The following is a 15,610-nucleotide window of genomic DNA, read 5'->3' as shown; positions in this document are numbered from 1 at the left end:
CTCAAAAATTCTAAATGTATTTTCTGTCTCCCACAGTTGGGTTCTTGACTGGTCTAAATTCTTCCTCCAATAGCTACTGGACAATTCTTTCCACAGTTACAATGTGAGACTGCAGTGATCACAGTGAAGTCTTAAAACCTCCCCAGCCACAAGCCCTACAATTCAGGGAACAGCCTCTTGGTAATTTTCCCACATTTTCTGTATCCGGGCATTATTTGTTATGAACTGGTAGCCCCTGGGCCAACACACAGACCTTTTTTTTTTGGCCCCTGCAAGTGTTAGCCGACATTCAGTGTCTTCCACATTCAAAGAGTTGTCACCAAGTAAAAATCAAGAAGCTGGGTCTCATAACATTCTGGCAACATCAGGCCAATTCTCAGGAGAAGTTAAATGGCAGCTGGGTGATCATATGATTCATTTTCCAATGGGAGATATGGTCGACAGTGAAAGGGGTGCTGCTTTAGAATGATGCTGGGAGAGCAGCAGATGTGGACCTGCATGTCGCTGGGCAAACTGTCCCCAGAGCGGCAGCCACTCCCTGCAGGCAGAACTTTACTGTCTCCAGCGTGGCTCTCTGCACCGCAGGAAACTGCCGGTCGCCACGCCGCCTCATATTCTTTGCCGGCTTTCACTCTGTTAAGAGTCCCTGCTTGATCCCTGGGCACTGGTTTTATGACTACGTTTGGGAAGAGATCAAGAAGAAGGTGAGAATGTTGCTAGTCGTTAGGTTGTCCACCTATCTGTATCAGCAGATTTTCTCAAACGTCAAAACGGGACACCAGTGGCAATCCAAGAGGATCCCAAGTGTGTCCCAGGCTGGATAGGCCTTCAGTCCACTCACACACACATGCAGCTGAAATACAGGGCTGCCTTTTAAAGGAATTCAGTTTATAACCTTAAGGACAGCGTCTCCTGGGCCTCTGCTGTGTGACCCTAAGTTACTTAACTTTTGCAGGCCTCAATGTCTTCATTTGTTGAACTGGGTTATATATAATGCCTACCTGCCAGGTTGTTATGAGGCTTAAATAAGATACCTGCAGGAAGAGTTTCACCTAGTACTGACACATGGTCAACGCTTGTTGAGTGTCAGCTCTTATTATAACCATGATGATGAGAGGAATCATCTAAGCTTACACGGTGTCCACTCATCATTATCCACATTCTAAATTCTAAACTCCCTCCTCGTGTCACATTCATCTACCAAGGATCACTCGGACTACACACGTCATGGTTTGCCAAGACAGACCCTCGTCTATCACAATTTACTGTCAGGGACCATGATCAAACAAAACTGCTGATGTGAAAATCACTTATCAAGTGTCATCAAAGGCACTGTCATATTAACTTGTTTAAAATTTCTATGAGAGATGTCTTCCAAATATTAACTGGTACCAAAAACACTGCTCTCTCTCACTCTCTGTGTTTCTGTCTCTGTCTCTCTCTCACCCTCCAAGATATTGGGAGATTCTCTCTTCTGATGACAAGAGCCCCAGAACTGACTGTACTTCTCCTTTTGTTCTGGATCTCAGGATGCTCAGACCAGCCATCAGGCTTGAACTGTCCAAGTAGGCAGAACTCACATACAAGTGTCCTCCTATTTTCCATGGTTCTGATTTCTTGATAAAATTTTACTATACATGGACTGAGTTTCAAAGAAAGGTGGAAATATAGAGAAGACATAAGATAACATGCCGTTTAAGCCTCTCACTAAAATTAAATGAACTAAATAATGTGAAGTATGCCAAGGTCAGGCACCTAGAAAATACTTACAATGAATTCCTATTATTTTGGAATACCATTATTAACCTATTATTTTGGAATACTGAGACAAAGCATAGCGAAAGAAAAGTGCAGAAAGCCAAAGGACCCATCACACAGCAGATCTCTATGACGACGTTTTGCATAAAACCAGGCAATTGTTTGGCACAGTACAATTAACTAGATTATAGAAGACCTTACTGTGATTTCATCTTTGTTTATGTAAGCACCATGTACCTTTTTAAACCAAATCTCATACTTCAAACTTATTCAGGACCTGAATAGGTGATTGTAGGCTATGCTGTTGCCCTTTTTCAAAACTCATATGTACTCAGAAGTGATGTATTTCATTTCATATTACTATGAAAATACTTGATGCTGGTATTTATGGTGGTTAGCATATATTGAAGGTTTACCATATAACAGTAACTGTATTAGGTGCTTTGCATAATTTAATCCTCATACCAACTCTATAAAGTTACTACTTTTTATGAATATCCTACTTTTACAGATGAGGACAATTAAATCTGTGGTGATTTCTGCAACTTGCCAATGGTCATAAAACTAGTCATTGATTCACCAGGGCAGTCAGACTTCAGAGCCTGAGCTTCTTAAAGTGACTATTAGTGATCAGCAGAGTCTTTGTGCCCCAGTGGAGATCTGGAAACCTATCCCTGTGACTGGGGAGTGCTAGGGGTATTCTGCGGGTGGGGTCAGAGATACTAAATGTCTGACAATGCACAAAAAGAACTGTCTTGCCCAACAAGGCCAATATGTCCCATTGAGAAACACTAAGTATGCTTTACTGTTTCCCTAAACACACCCGGAGATCAGTGTGAAATATCATAAAGAAGTAGCTGATAAAATACCACATGTAATGTAAATCAATCACCAAGCAAACAAAAGTCTATTGTTCCATTCAAACATTAAAGTGAGCACTCATTTCCATGCACACTGGCTCATTAGGTTTCCAAATACCTTTTAGCTTAGAAAGCTCTTGTTCTTTCTCCTGCTGCAGCTGCAGGTATCTCTGCTTGTGGTCATTAAATGTCCTACTGAAGTCTTCTCCTTGTCGGCGGTGCTCCTCTTCCAAGTCGCTGTGTTGCTTCTTTAGCTCCTCGTGTTGACTCTGCAAAGATGAAAACTTGAGCAGGGATACACATTTGTACCTGAGCAGGACCCTACGGGGCTTTCCTGGGACAGGCCTACCCTGTATCCTTTGATTTAGCTCCTCTCTGAAGTACCTAGATACAGTATTTGATGCCCATTTCCTGAAGTGTTTTGTAGATGTGAAACCATCCCCCCACCTTCCCAATGGAAGATGTTAACTGCCTGATGACCATGGGCATACAGCCTCAGGCCTCCTGGAGCCTAAGGACTGATAATGCTAACTCCCGTGACACTACCCTGCTACCTCACCGCCAACCAATCAGACACTTGTGCACAAGCTGATCACAGACCCTGCAACCCACCTCCCTCACTTTGCCAAACCCTTGGGGGAGCTTGGGGCTTTTTTAGGGCATGAGCTACCAATCTCTTGCATGGCTCTGCAATAAACCTTACTCTGTCCCAACTCTGATGGTTTGGTTTGTTTGGCCTCACTGTGCATTGGGCACAGAGAATTTGCACTAACACATTCTCTAAATCAGTCTCTCTCTCGATTGCACAGCCTTTCTCTTGTAAGAAAGTAAGCACAGATGAAGTAGGCTTTGTTTTCCTGACTGCTTTAAATTTGTGCAGCGCTCTTCCACTTCCTTTCCATTTCAAATGAATAGTTTGGGATTGTGGCCAAAAATAATTTTCTCCTTAACTTTTAACATTAATGTGAACAACAAGAAGTTGGACATTTACAAGAGTGATGGAAAAGGAAGGGATCTGGGGAAATTCCCAGGGACTCAAGTTACTGTGGAAACGAGGTAAAGCTAAAGGAAAAATTACCCCTCCATGGAGCCTCTAGATTGCCTTTCAATCTGACGTTTTCCCAGCAATGTTTTTTATTTCCCTTCTTTGATTATCAGCCTTTCTGGTAACCCAGTTTAAAGAAGAGGGAAAAAAAGACTTTTTTTCCCTTTGGGGGAAGTAAAAAAAAAATCGATTATTTCTAGAAATGATTATTACTTACACTATTCTAGATTATAATACTATAATCACAATCCAGATAAATTCTATAGTCTCCAAATGCTTAACATGAATGGGTGGTCTGCTTTAATTCACGTATTGCTTTCCTGATAACAGTAAAGATTCCGGTTTCAATAAAAGGCATACACCCTACTGATACAGGAGGAAAGACAACACCAAACAGAAAGCTGGGCACTGGGCGTTGGAGACAACGGCATTGATTTCCCACTGTGTGGGTGGCATATCAGCCGCTGCTCATCTCTTCCGGCCTGACACAAACAGTGCATTTCTCTCTTTTCTTCAGTCTTCCTGACACACAACAATGAGTTTTATCCAAAAACCAAGGAAGGAATATCTTTAAATATAAACTGTGCTCCTGTGGTAGGTGGACCACTTATGACACATTAGTAACAGGAAGACAGCATTCTAATACTTCTACTGTCTCCACTGTGTCTAAGATAAAAAAAGAAAAAATTCAAAAAAAACCACTCTGAGAAATTAGATCAAAAACAAACAAAAATCCTTAAAGGATAAAGAACAAACTCAAAAATTAAGTGACCAGAGGCCCTGATTTATAAGAAAATGAATAATGAATTAAATATGTCCTTTGTAATCAGGTGATAAACATAATGGAGCATTATAATTATATATCACCTTTAGCCAAAAATGACCTTATTATACCATATCACGGTACAAATCAATTTTCTGTAAACTTTTCCTTAATCACATAAGTTACTTAGTTAACCCCTTCATTCATTCATGAAGAACACCTCTAAATTACTCACCTTCAGCATCTGATGTTGGACATTCAATGCACTGTACCTGCTATTAGAATCTTGCTGTAAATTGAAAAGCAAATAATTAACAAAAAGATAACACATTTGGCTCTTTTGTTAAACAGAACTTAAAGCTCTTAATGAAAGGTCTTCACTTGTTCACGTAAGTAAAAATGAATTCTAAGCTGGATCTGGGATGCTTCTGAGGTCCTGTCTTTACTTCATAGCAGAAATGAAGTTTTATATTCCTCCAAGTTCGCAAGACTTTAATGATGAAAAAACAGGGCATGGAATTATAAAACAGCAGTTTGAAAGGGCCCTTGGAGGTGATTTACTTCCACTCTCACATTCAGAAGAAGAACTGAGGCTAGAGGCACAGAAGAGCTTGTCCTGAGACACAGCATCGCATATGGTTGGTACCTTGTGCTCCAAGAACAGGAGAGAAACCAGCAGAGACCAGCCTCACAAGCTTAGAATGGGTTCCAGAAAGGGAGAGAAAAGGCACTTTTCTTCCTTGAGTTTCCACCGGTAAGAACATTCTACACACATTGTGTGTGTGTGTGTGTGTGTGTGTGTGTGTATCCTCAGTCACGTCTGACTCTGTGATCCCAGTAACTACAGCCCTCCAGGCTCCTCGGTCCGTGGAATTTTTCAGGCAACAACACTGGAGTGGGTTGCCATTTCTTCCTCCAGGAGATCTTCCCGACCCAGGGACTGAATCCAGGTCTCTTGCATCTCCTGTATTGCAGGCAGATTCTCTACTACAGCGCCAGCTCACAGAGAGAAAGAGAAAGTCTAAGGGAACAGGCCTAGGGCAAACGTCTCCTTTAGGGGCAGAGCCAGCACAGGACCCTGAGCCGGAGCGTCCAGCTGAACTCCGGGCTCCAGCAGGGGGTTCTCATGGACCGGTGGAGCATCTTCACTTTCGGAGCTCACACAGGTCCAGTCCGGGGCAGCCCCAGCGGGGTCGGTGTACAAACCGCACCTGCCACTTTCCTCTCCCCAGGCTGCTGTGTTTTCTCTCTTACACGCCTGCCTCTTACTTTCCACCATCGGCAGGATAAGCACAGCTTCATCTCTTTCTTTCTTTCATGTTCTTGCAACTTCTAAAATGGACCGCATTTTTGCTTTAACACTTCATTTTTATCACTTTACCACTTTATTTTAATTTGTAATATATTACATCACAAAATGCACAACAGAACACACACAATTTTGACTAGGTCTTAAAAATGCAAGTAAGAGTGAAAAGCCAGTAACCTCCTAGCTATTCAAGGAACCGACTCTTCTCAGTTTTAATACCCCACAACACCAATGCTTTCTTCAATGCTTTCTCTTTTTCTTACAGTAAGAGAAAAAAGTGTTTTCCCCTAGTTAATTTGGACTGAAAAACTTTTTTAAAATGTCAATATCATTTATTTATCCATTCATTTTACAGACATTTTTGAACATCTGAACATGTGAACTCTAGGCCAGGTATTGTGTTAGACATTACACAGTAATGTCTCTGCAAGTGACAGTAACATGGTACAAAGACAAATTAAACTAAATATCACATTCTATATGAATAAACAAATGAATCTCTTTATTGTGGAATATTAAGGATATTTTCAATTTATCACTATCGCCAATAATGTGATAAGCAAAGGAAGGTAGGTTTTAAAGGAACAATTTTTAAGGTCTTCCTCTCAGAATTTTTTTGGGAAGGAAGGAAGGAAAGGATGGAGGGAGATGTATTTCAGTCCTAATGATCAACAGAGTAAAATGTTTGGAAACTTTATTTCCGCCTCGGTCAAGTTTTGTGAAATAAATTAAGGGAGAAAAAAAAACAACTTACCCTTCCCTTATTCAGTGTTTCTTGTGCTTCTAATTTATAAACTAGAAAATCTAGAAAATAGAAAATGGAGAATATAATTACATTAATTAACTCTATTAGTATAAGTGAATTCATTGTGGCATTTTTAGACATCTAAAAACACAAGGGCACATTTTACTCAGACCTAAAAAATCTATTTGATGACATACTTTATTTTGTCTTTTAATGCTTTAAAAGTTTTCCTCCATACCTTAAAATTGTGAATCTTGTATCAACAAAAGACACACTATAGCCAACTGACTAAAAGTGCATTTCGAGTGTGGGCTTGGTGACGAACTCTCCTTGAAGTGAAGGAGGAAAAAACAGAACCAGGCAGGCACCTGAGGACAGAGATGATTCACTGCCAGCCACTAGATGGCGCACTAAAGTCACGCAGGACCTCAAGCCAAGGAAACCATCTTTAATGCGCTTAAGGCTTTATTATCCACTAGGTGGCTCTACAAAATCACTCTGCATCTGAAGACCAGGAAAATCCCAATCCCATCAAAGCATTTTAATAATCTTAACTCTTCTCAGTAAAACTTCCCAGTTCACACTGTCCTCCTCTGTTCTCCCTCCTTCTACCCCATACCAAAGTAATAACAAAACACCACTTCAATCTAATGTTTAACCAAAAAGATGAATAAATGAAAATAAGAATGCAGGTAACTCCAAACCACAAGCTATACCAAGTCCATGTTTTATAGAAAAATTCTGATAAAAATCAACAGCATTGATTTTTATTTAACACCTGTGCTAAATGTTAATTTTTTAAAACAAACCAATCAGCTATGCCAATAAAGTCTTTAGCACAAGAGGAAAAACAGGTCTATAACTTAAAAGATATCATGCAATGAGATTGAAATTGATTATGCTATAAATGCATATATACATATATATATGTATACATAAAGCTTGTCATATTCTGGACTGCATGGTATTACTTTCCCAGATGTCTGTTGACAGATGTTAATAACATATACAATATTCAAATGAAAAACTGTGTGCTATTTCTGAACTAATACATATAACTAATATATGAATGACCTCAAAGAGGCACAAACTAAATGAAAAATTCTCAATCCAATCTTGAGCAGGAATTATTTTGTTGCACAATGTATAGCATGCTGCTTGACTGACTTTGGGTGATTTGAAAAATTTCTAAGCGAAAAAACAGTAAAGCAAGTACATGATACTTCAAAGAAGAGCAAAAGAAATGTCAAACACAAATTACATTATTTATTTACCTTCCTTTGCTTTCTTATGTTCAAGTCTTTCCTTTTGCAAGGATTTCTCCAATCTTGATCTGTGTTCATACACAACTGGAAACAAAAAAGTTAAAACTTATCTTCAATAAATTAGAAATTCTAAAGTAAAATCAACATCAATTTTCAAAACAGGAAGAAGATAGTTTAGAGTCCTTTCACAATCAAACTTAAAATGCATGCCTTTAATGTGGGTAAAAGATGGAAACAATAATAGACGTAATACTCAGCTGACTCCTGTATGGTCTGCCCCTCTGTAAAAACAACACTGTGGAAGAGGCTTTCACCCTCTTGGCCAGTTCCTTGTTCTCCTGCTTCTGGAATGTGGGTCTCTGTGGGGTTCCCTGTCTCTGCTGGACTAGCATGTCCACTCTCCACACTTCAGCCACCATCTGCGCGGCATTTACCCCCAGGCGTGTCCAGCTCCCACCTCACTCTCAGGCACTAGAAGAATATTTACACCCAGAGATCCCATAAGTGCTGCCAAGTCAACATGAGCTGACAGTGAATGAGAGCTGCCTGACACGGGTTCCATCCCTGGGTTGGGAAAATCCCCTGGAGGAGGAAATGGCACCCACTCCAGGATTCTAGTCTGGAAAATTCCAGGGACAGAGGAGCCTGGTGGGCCACAGACCACTGAGTCACTGAATTGGACAGGACTTAGCACAGCCCAGCAGCTGAGTGAGTTGAGCAGAGGGTGGGTGTGGAAATCTCAGCAGCAAACTAAGGTTTGCTGAAAAGGAGGTGTATTCCCCATGTCAGAAAATACAGGCGAGACAGCCACAGAAATGAAGGAGGGAGACTGTCCCCACTGGAGAGCCTGTGACCTGCGTCATGCCTGCATGATCAGCTGTGTCTGACTCTTTGCAGCTCCGTGGACTGTAGTCTGCCAGGCTCTTCTGTCAGTGGAATTTTCCAGGCAAGAAAACTGGAGTAGGTTGCCATTTGCTACTCCAGGGGATCGTCCCGACCCGGGCTTGAATGTGCATCTCTGGTTGGGCAGGCGGATTCTTTTCCGTTGAGCTACCTGGGAAGCCCACAGGATTGACATCTGCCATGGCGGGAAACCCAAGGCAAGCTGATGTCATGCCACGGGACCTTCCTGCACTTTACCAAGCCCACCTCCCCCATCTATTCCAAAGAAGTGGCAGTTGCCTGGTGACGGGAGCGGGGAGTGCCGATGATTTAGAGGGAAAACAGGGAGAAGCCCCTGAGTACTCCCTCCCTCACCACAGGGTTCACATCTCCAGGAAAAAGGAGCTGCAAGAGCAAGAGAAGATTTACCTTTAATGAAAAAAAAAAAAAAGTATTATTACACTGGACTAGACCATATATTACTAAACCAAGACTGTATTTATGGATAAAAGTTATTGAGAAAAAATTTTTTTTTTAATCTGAGAGAAGCTGAGAAGTAGTGAAGTCTGCCTTAGATTTCATGCAGGGACAGAAAACTCAAGCCCACAGAATAGAAGTTGGAACAGGGGAGAGGAGGAGAGGATAAAGCAAGTTTCTGATGTGCCCTTTAATCCTGTTTGCTCAGCATTATGGTCACAGATGACCTCACTCCCTGGCAAGCTCAGCCAAGCTTGCCACTGGGTTCTTTTTACCACCTCCAGCTCCTCACAGCTACCTAAGACACAATTCAATCGTCAATCACTGACTGACTCTTCAGGGTGTCAGTTCAGTTCACTCAGTCATGTCCGACTCTTTGTGACCCCATGAACCACAGCACACCAGGCTTCCCCGTCCATCACCAAATCCCAGAGTTTACTCAAACTCATGTCCATCGAGTCAGTGATGCCATCCAACCATCTCATCCTCTGTTGTCCCCTTCTCCCGCCTTCAATCTTTCCCAGTATCAGGGTCTTTTCCAGTGAGTCAGTTCTTCACATCATGTGGCCAAAGTATTGGAGCTTCAGCTTCAGCATCAGTCCTTGCAAAGAATATTCAGGACTGATTTCCTTTAGGACTGACTGGTTTGACCTCCTTGCAGTCCAAGGGACTCTCAAGAGTCTTCTCCAACACCACAGTTCAAAAGCATCAATTCTTCGGTGCTCAGTTTTCTTTATAGTCCAACTCTCACATCCATACATGACTACGGGATAAACCACAGCTTTCACTAGATGGACCTTTGTCGGCAAAGTATGTACAACTGCCCCAAACTCCTGGCCACCCAAAGTTGCTACGGTCACAGCAATCCCCTCCCTGACCTTCCTCACCACCTTTCCCCACTGCCGGCCGCCACCCCCTGCCAGGCACCAGCTATGGCTGTGCTTCCAATATGGCCGTCATCTCCAAGGTCCTTCCCCTTCTCTCAACACTGCACCCCTTATCTTGCCTCCCATGTAGAACTGCCACTGCCAGGGCTCCATCTACGACTCCCATGGCCCCTACTCCTCTGCTTACACCTCAGTCCGTGACTGCTAAAATGCCTGCCACCACCCAGACTGGCCTGGCGTCGTCTCCTTTGGCCTGCCCCAAACTCATCTTTCGTCTCATCTCAGCCTCCCAACAGTCATCCAAACAACGACCTGCCCTGTTCTCTTTATCCACTTGGGTCCCTATTCTCTTCACCAGATGATCCTTCCCCCTCCTCCAGTGCTGTGATTATAAAGGGATCTCATCCAACTCCACTTTACTCAGCACTGTAATATGAGTAGAAACGCAAAGTGAATAGATATGGGCCTTGGCTTCAAGAAGCTCTAGTCTAACACAGGAGGATAGATTCGGTAATTTTAAATAATCAGAGCTAACTGTATTTGGCATAATAAAAGTGTACTGAAGCCCAGTGAAAAAGAGGGGTGAGCTCTGGAAGGAAGAGGAGTGGGGGAAGACTCTTGGCTGGCTTTGAGAGTGAAGAACAATTTGGTAGGTGGGAGCACCACAGGAGAAAGGCATTCCTGGAGGACATCACAGGGGCAAAGGTGCAGAGGTGATGAAATTAGACCAAAGGTAGTTGTTTTCCAAAAAGCTGGTTCCAGGTCCACTGCTGAGAAATTACATTGCTTTTCAAACATATAGGTGTATAGTACATACGTGTCTTGGCCAATTTCTAAAAGTCTATTAAAACCAAGAGTTTCCTTGGATTGGTACTAATGCTACCATCTTGAATGACATTTGGAATGAGGCAGGGAAAACAAAGGTTAGTGCTGCGGAACCTCACCCAGCCAAGCCCAGAACTCTGTGCTCACAGTCTTTGAAATTTTCAGTCAGGTGGGGGAAGCCTAGGAAACCTAAATTACAATGTTGTCATGATGTACACAGGTGAGAACAGGATGCCATGAGAACATCGAAGCTCCCAACTGGTAGGAAAAGCACTCCCTTATCTCCAATCCACTGGCCAAAGTCCCCATGGTCTGGGCAGTCGCTCACAGGAACATAAACACGCCAGGTAACAGGGCTTAAATATACCTTTATTATGCTAAATGGGTGCACTAACTGGACATATCATGGACAATTTCAGTAAGCATGTGCATCACTTTCAAAGAAGTGAAGAGATAATGTAGTCAAGATCTTGCTCTAAAGGAAGTGAAGTGGCAGAAGGAGTCCTGAGTCTAGGGACTCCTGAACGGAGGTCAGGACCTCTAGGGGGAGGCAATCCAGGCTGGCAACACCCAAGATAGAAACAAAGAACCCAGCACAGCAGCAGTCAAGAAAACATATGTGAGGGAACTGTTAATCACCATCCCCAGACACCTCAGACTCTAAATATTAACTATTACCATGGGAAGGTAAGGATGGGGGGAAACGCTGCATTTACAAATTATAATCCTGTGAAATTCTTCTTGGCCATAAGATACAGCAGCAATCACTCAACACGATGTGGTACTTAGTCATCATATAATGCTTTTCTTTGGTTTAGGAAGCAGAAAACACATCTGCATCTGCAGAAACGCATCTTCATTGGGGTAGAAAGTCCACTAGGTGTGACCTAGTGGAGAGGGAGTTGGTAGATGGGGTGAGGAGAGCTGGGGGATGGGGAAGAGATGGTTCTGCGCTTTACTCTCCTCTCTCCAATTCAGTCAGAAGGATAACATGCAAACAGCTGGTACAAAGTATCCATCGACCAAACTGAATCACACAGCTGTTGGACAATTATGTGCAGAATGGGAATTTACACATTTGACATATTAATAGCAGCTTGTCTCAAGAGCTAGAAGATTCTAGGATACATGAAAGTTAGAAACTTTCATAAATAACCCGAAGGGATGCTATACAATGTCCACAAAGAGGTGAATATATCTGTGGATTACAGTCCACAATCAAAGGTCTTGGGAAATCTGAGGTGTGATCATGAATGCATAAAATGGCATCATTCATAGCACAACCTAAGGCAAGAAAAATGTGTTTTTGCAAATTGCAGCAGAAAAAATGATGTGGTACACAGGAATAGAGGGTATGTGTAGAAAGCATGATGTAATTGTACTATTAATATTAACTTACTCAGAACTGGTCAAGCCATTATTAAAGTGCCAGCTTCTAGTCCTGATATATAACCTAAGAATTCAGAAATGGTTTGAGGGTTACAGAATATCACTGAGGAGGAAGATGAGAGAATGGAACAGCAGTGACTGACAGAAGGTTGGAGAAGTGCTCAGAAAAAGGAAAACAAACTGAAAAGGAGCATTACAGAATGAGAAAACCATGTTAGGTAAAGGAAAGTGAGAGTAAAAATTAACCCTTAAAATTGGAAAATCTAGTAAGAAAGAGAGAAGAGGCAGGTGGTAACGTAATGATCAAAAGTACACAGTCTGGTGTCTGGGTTCAAGTTCATGATCCAGTCCTTACAGGGCAAGATGCTGAACTGCTCCGCATTTCCGTTTCCTTATATGGCACACGGGAATAATAACTGTGCCCATCCCTTTGGGTGGATGTCAGGGCTAAATGAGTTAATTTACATCAACCGCTTCAAACACTGCAGGGCACAGAGCAAGTGCTAGAAAACACTAAAATATTTTTTCATCTGTCTGTGATGGCTTAAAAGTGCCAGAAAATGAGTCAGGTGAATCCCTGAGCTCTTTCAACCCTACAATTAAAGTCTAATAATAACAAAGCAATTATACACACACACACATACACATATGTATTGAGAGAGAGACTTGAAACAACAATAAAATATTGGTCTGTTTCTTGTTACTTAAAAAAAATTCCCTTAAAAAGGGGGAAAGGGTTGTGAATAAACTTTGTAATAGTTTAGTAAAACCTATAAGCCTATTTTTAATAAAACTTGAAGGACAGCAGAACAGACCAGATGGAATCTTTGTGTTCTTACAGTTCTTCTAGAAAATGTCCCTATCAATTAAACACACACATATGCCACACTACCTTTAATTCTTTAACACACATTCTTAAGGCTTTTGAAACTGGTGATTTGTCTAGGTAGATACTGTTTTGCTTAGAAGGAGGATTGCTAATCAATCCTTGTCACTTATCTCTATTTTTCTATTTATACTCTGAAGTCAAAGGCATCCGTCAAGATGAAATCATACTGTTAGAGAACTTCCGCAGCAAAAAACGTATATACAATGAACATGCTCAAAGCAGCAAACAGGTTCCAGGAAAAATAAGTTTAAAAATAATGGTTCAATCTTGGCATTCAGGATCGTTAATGCTGACCAACACTGCAACAGGGACAGGATGTGAATCATAAGAACTCGTAAGGAAAAGATGAAAGCCCACAACACTCATCATCTCCCTTGCTTACTGACAAGGAGTTGAATATTTTCCATGCAGTCAAGAATGGAAAGAGTTTTCCTACCTCTCTCAACACACTGAAGAGTTTAAAAACATTCCAGCTTCCTACAGCAATTTTCCATTTTAACTGACTTCCATTTGAAAGGCAGAGAAATTAGCTGTCCTCTGTCTATGGGATTTCCCAGGCAAGAATACTGGAGTAGGTTGCCATTTCCTTCTCCAGGGGATTTTCCTGACCCCAGGATCGAACCCACATCTCCTGTGTCCCCTGCATTGCAGGTGGATTCGTTACCTCTGAGCCACCTGGGAAACCCGTGTGTATCCACTTAAGGGTAAAACATAACATCTATAACATTTCAAGGTAAACTGCTTCCGTTCAGAATTAGAAAGCAACACTTTAAAATTAAACAGAAAACATTGCTAAGTGTTTTAATACCTTAAGACAAGAGAGGGCAATGTTTCTTTGGAATTTCTGTGAAATCTTGTTCAGTCCTGATGATAACACAAAATTTTATCTTTATTTAAAAAAAAAAAAAAACACAAACAACTGAGTCTTGGTAGGACAGGCACACCGTTCAACTTGTGAAAACACTGATTTGTGAGCGTCTTTATCATTTTACAGGTGATAAAAGTTAAAATGAACAAGTCTGTGTTTTGATAATTGTGGCTGAAGATCTTTAGGATAGCAAGACAAATGACATAAAAGGAAAATCAACTGAAATCATCATAGTTCTCAGAACACAATACTTTTGAGGTTTTATTTTATTTTGGATTTTAGGCCTAAAATCATTGTTATGTATCTTTAAAAACAGTTTTGATTGTGGTTCTAATTAGTCAGAAGTGGGGTAGAATCCCGCAACTTGCCCACTCACCTCCTCTGCTGAACAAGTTAGTAACTAACCTCTTTCATAATTTCATTTCATACGAAGTCTGAGAAAGAATACCAAATATCTCCCTAGAAAACCACCCACATAAAGCAAGTAAAAAGACAAAAGAAGGGGGACAGTTATCACCGTTTTGAGGATCACGTGGGATATCCCCTCCAGCGCCCTAAGGCGAATCTTCAGCGTCTCCGCCCCGATCTTTCCTCAAGGATCCTCAAGCTCTGCCCCCTCCTCCTGACTCCACTGGGGCCTCTAACCCCTCAACAGTTCAGTCCAGCTTTGGCTTCCCACCCCATTCTGGTCTTACTTCTTCCAATACAAGTCCACATTTCCAGTCTGCTCGAAAGTGCATGTGTGAACTGAATTATTAAAGAACCCTGTCCTACGGTTAGTTCCCTTTGCCAAATGACATCTTTGTATTGCAGGCCTGGGGCAGCACTTTCCAGTGGCTTCCGGTCAGGCCTTGAACGAAGCCCAAAGCCTCACGAGGCTTCACCCCCTCGTCCATCCTCTGCTCCAGCCACAGCGGCCTCCTCAGTATCCCCTGCACACACCAGCGAGCTTTCACCTCCGCGTCTCACACCGCCTCCTTCTGGTGCCCCCACTGCTCCTTCTCTGCGTGACTATCTCCCTCACCTCCCTCGGATCGTCACTGAAAACAGCGCTTCTCATCAACAACGTTCCTGGACAACCTATCGAAGTGTGCAACCTGCTTCTCACCCTCAAGGCTTCCAGGCTCCTCCCCACTTCATTTTTCTCCTTACTCTTTAACTCTTTCTACTTTATTTTTTGCTTTATTTATTGCCTTGCCATCTCACCAGAATATAAGTTCAGACAGGACAAAAATACCTGGTTTGATTTATCCCTGTTACAGTGAATTACAGGCACTGAATAGGTAATGAATGAACAAATGAATGACTAAATGAATGAACTATATATGCCATAAAGGCTGGGATTGGCTGATTCCCTTTCCTTCTCTTCTATATCCCCAACCCTTACTACCATTTCAGTTAAAACCCCCCATCTCCTAATATCTAGCAGGATTCAATAATACTTGTGAAATGATTGAATGCATTTAGAAGATAGGTCATTCTCTTCCTCATTTGCCTGCTATCCTTTAAGTCTCAGTATTTTTAACTGAATTTTGGTATTTTTAGGCTCACTGGTAGTCACACATCCCAGAGAACAGACAGATAACAGAATAAATATACATTTATCTGTTGATGTATAGGCTCATAAGATTAGCGTTAGTTAAATTAC

At 41.8% G+C, this 15,610-nt stretch overlaps 1 protein-coding gene across 5 annotated transcripts in view; it reads right to left on the bottom strand.

Moving 5' to 3' along the window:
* The window catches only part of GOLIM4 (golgi integral membrane protein 4), a 78,431-nt gene that overhangs the window by 27,102 nt on the left and 35,719 nt on the right, over positions 1 to 15,610 (bottom strand). For all 5 annotated transcript variants that reach the window (XM_020914357.2, XM_020914355.2, XM_020914356.2 and 2 more), the window contains exons 2-5: positions 7,755 to 7,829; positions 6,490 to 6,539; positions 4,662 to 4,715; positions 2,737 to 2,887 (exon numbers count right to left, since the gene is read on the bottom strand). In XM_020914357.2, the coding sequence (XP_020770016.2) occupies positions 2,737 to 2,887; positions 4,662 to 4,715; positions 6,490 to 6,539; positions 7,755 to 7,829 (330 nt within the window). The remainder of the gene's footprint in view (positions 1 to 2,736; positions 2,888 to 4,661; positions 4,716 to 6,489; positions 6,540 to 7,754; positions 7,830 to 15,610) is intronic.

This window comes from Odocoileus virginianus, chromosome 4 (assembly GCF_023699985.2).
Source record: "Odocoileus virginianus isolate 20LAN1187 ecotype Illinois chromosome 4, Ovbor_1.2, whole genome shotgun sequence".
NCBI classification, from domain to species: Eukaryota; Metazoa; Chordata; class Mammalia; order Artiodactyla; family Cervidae; genus Odocoileus; species Odocoileus virginianus.
Note: the sequence above shows the minus strand (reverse complement) of the source record. Positions and strands in the feature narration are given on the sequence as shown.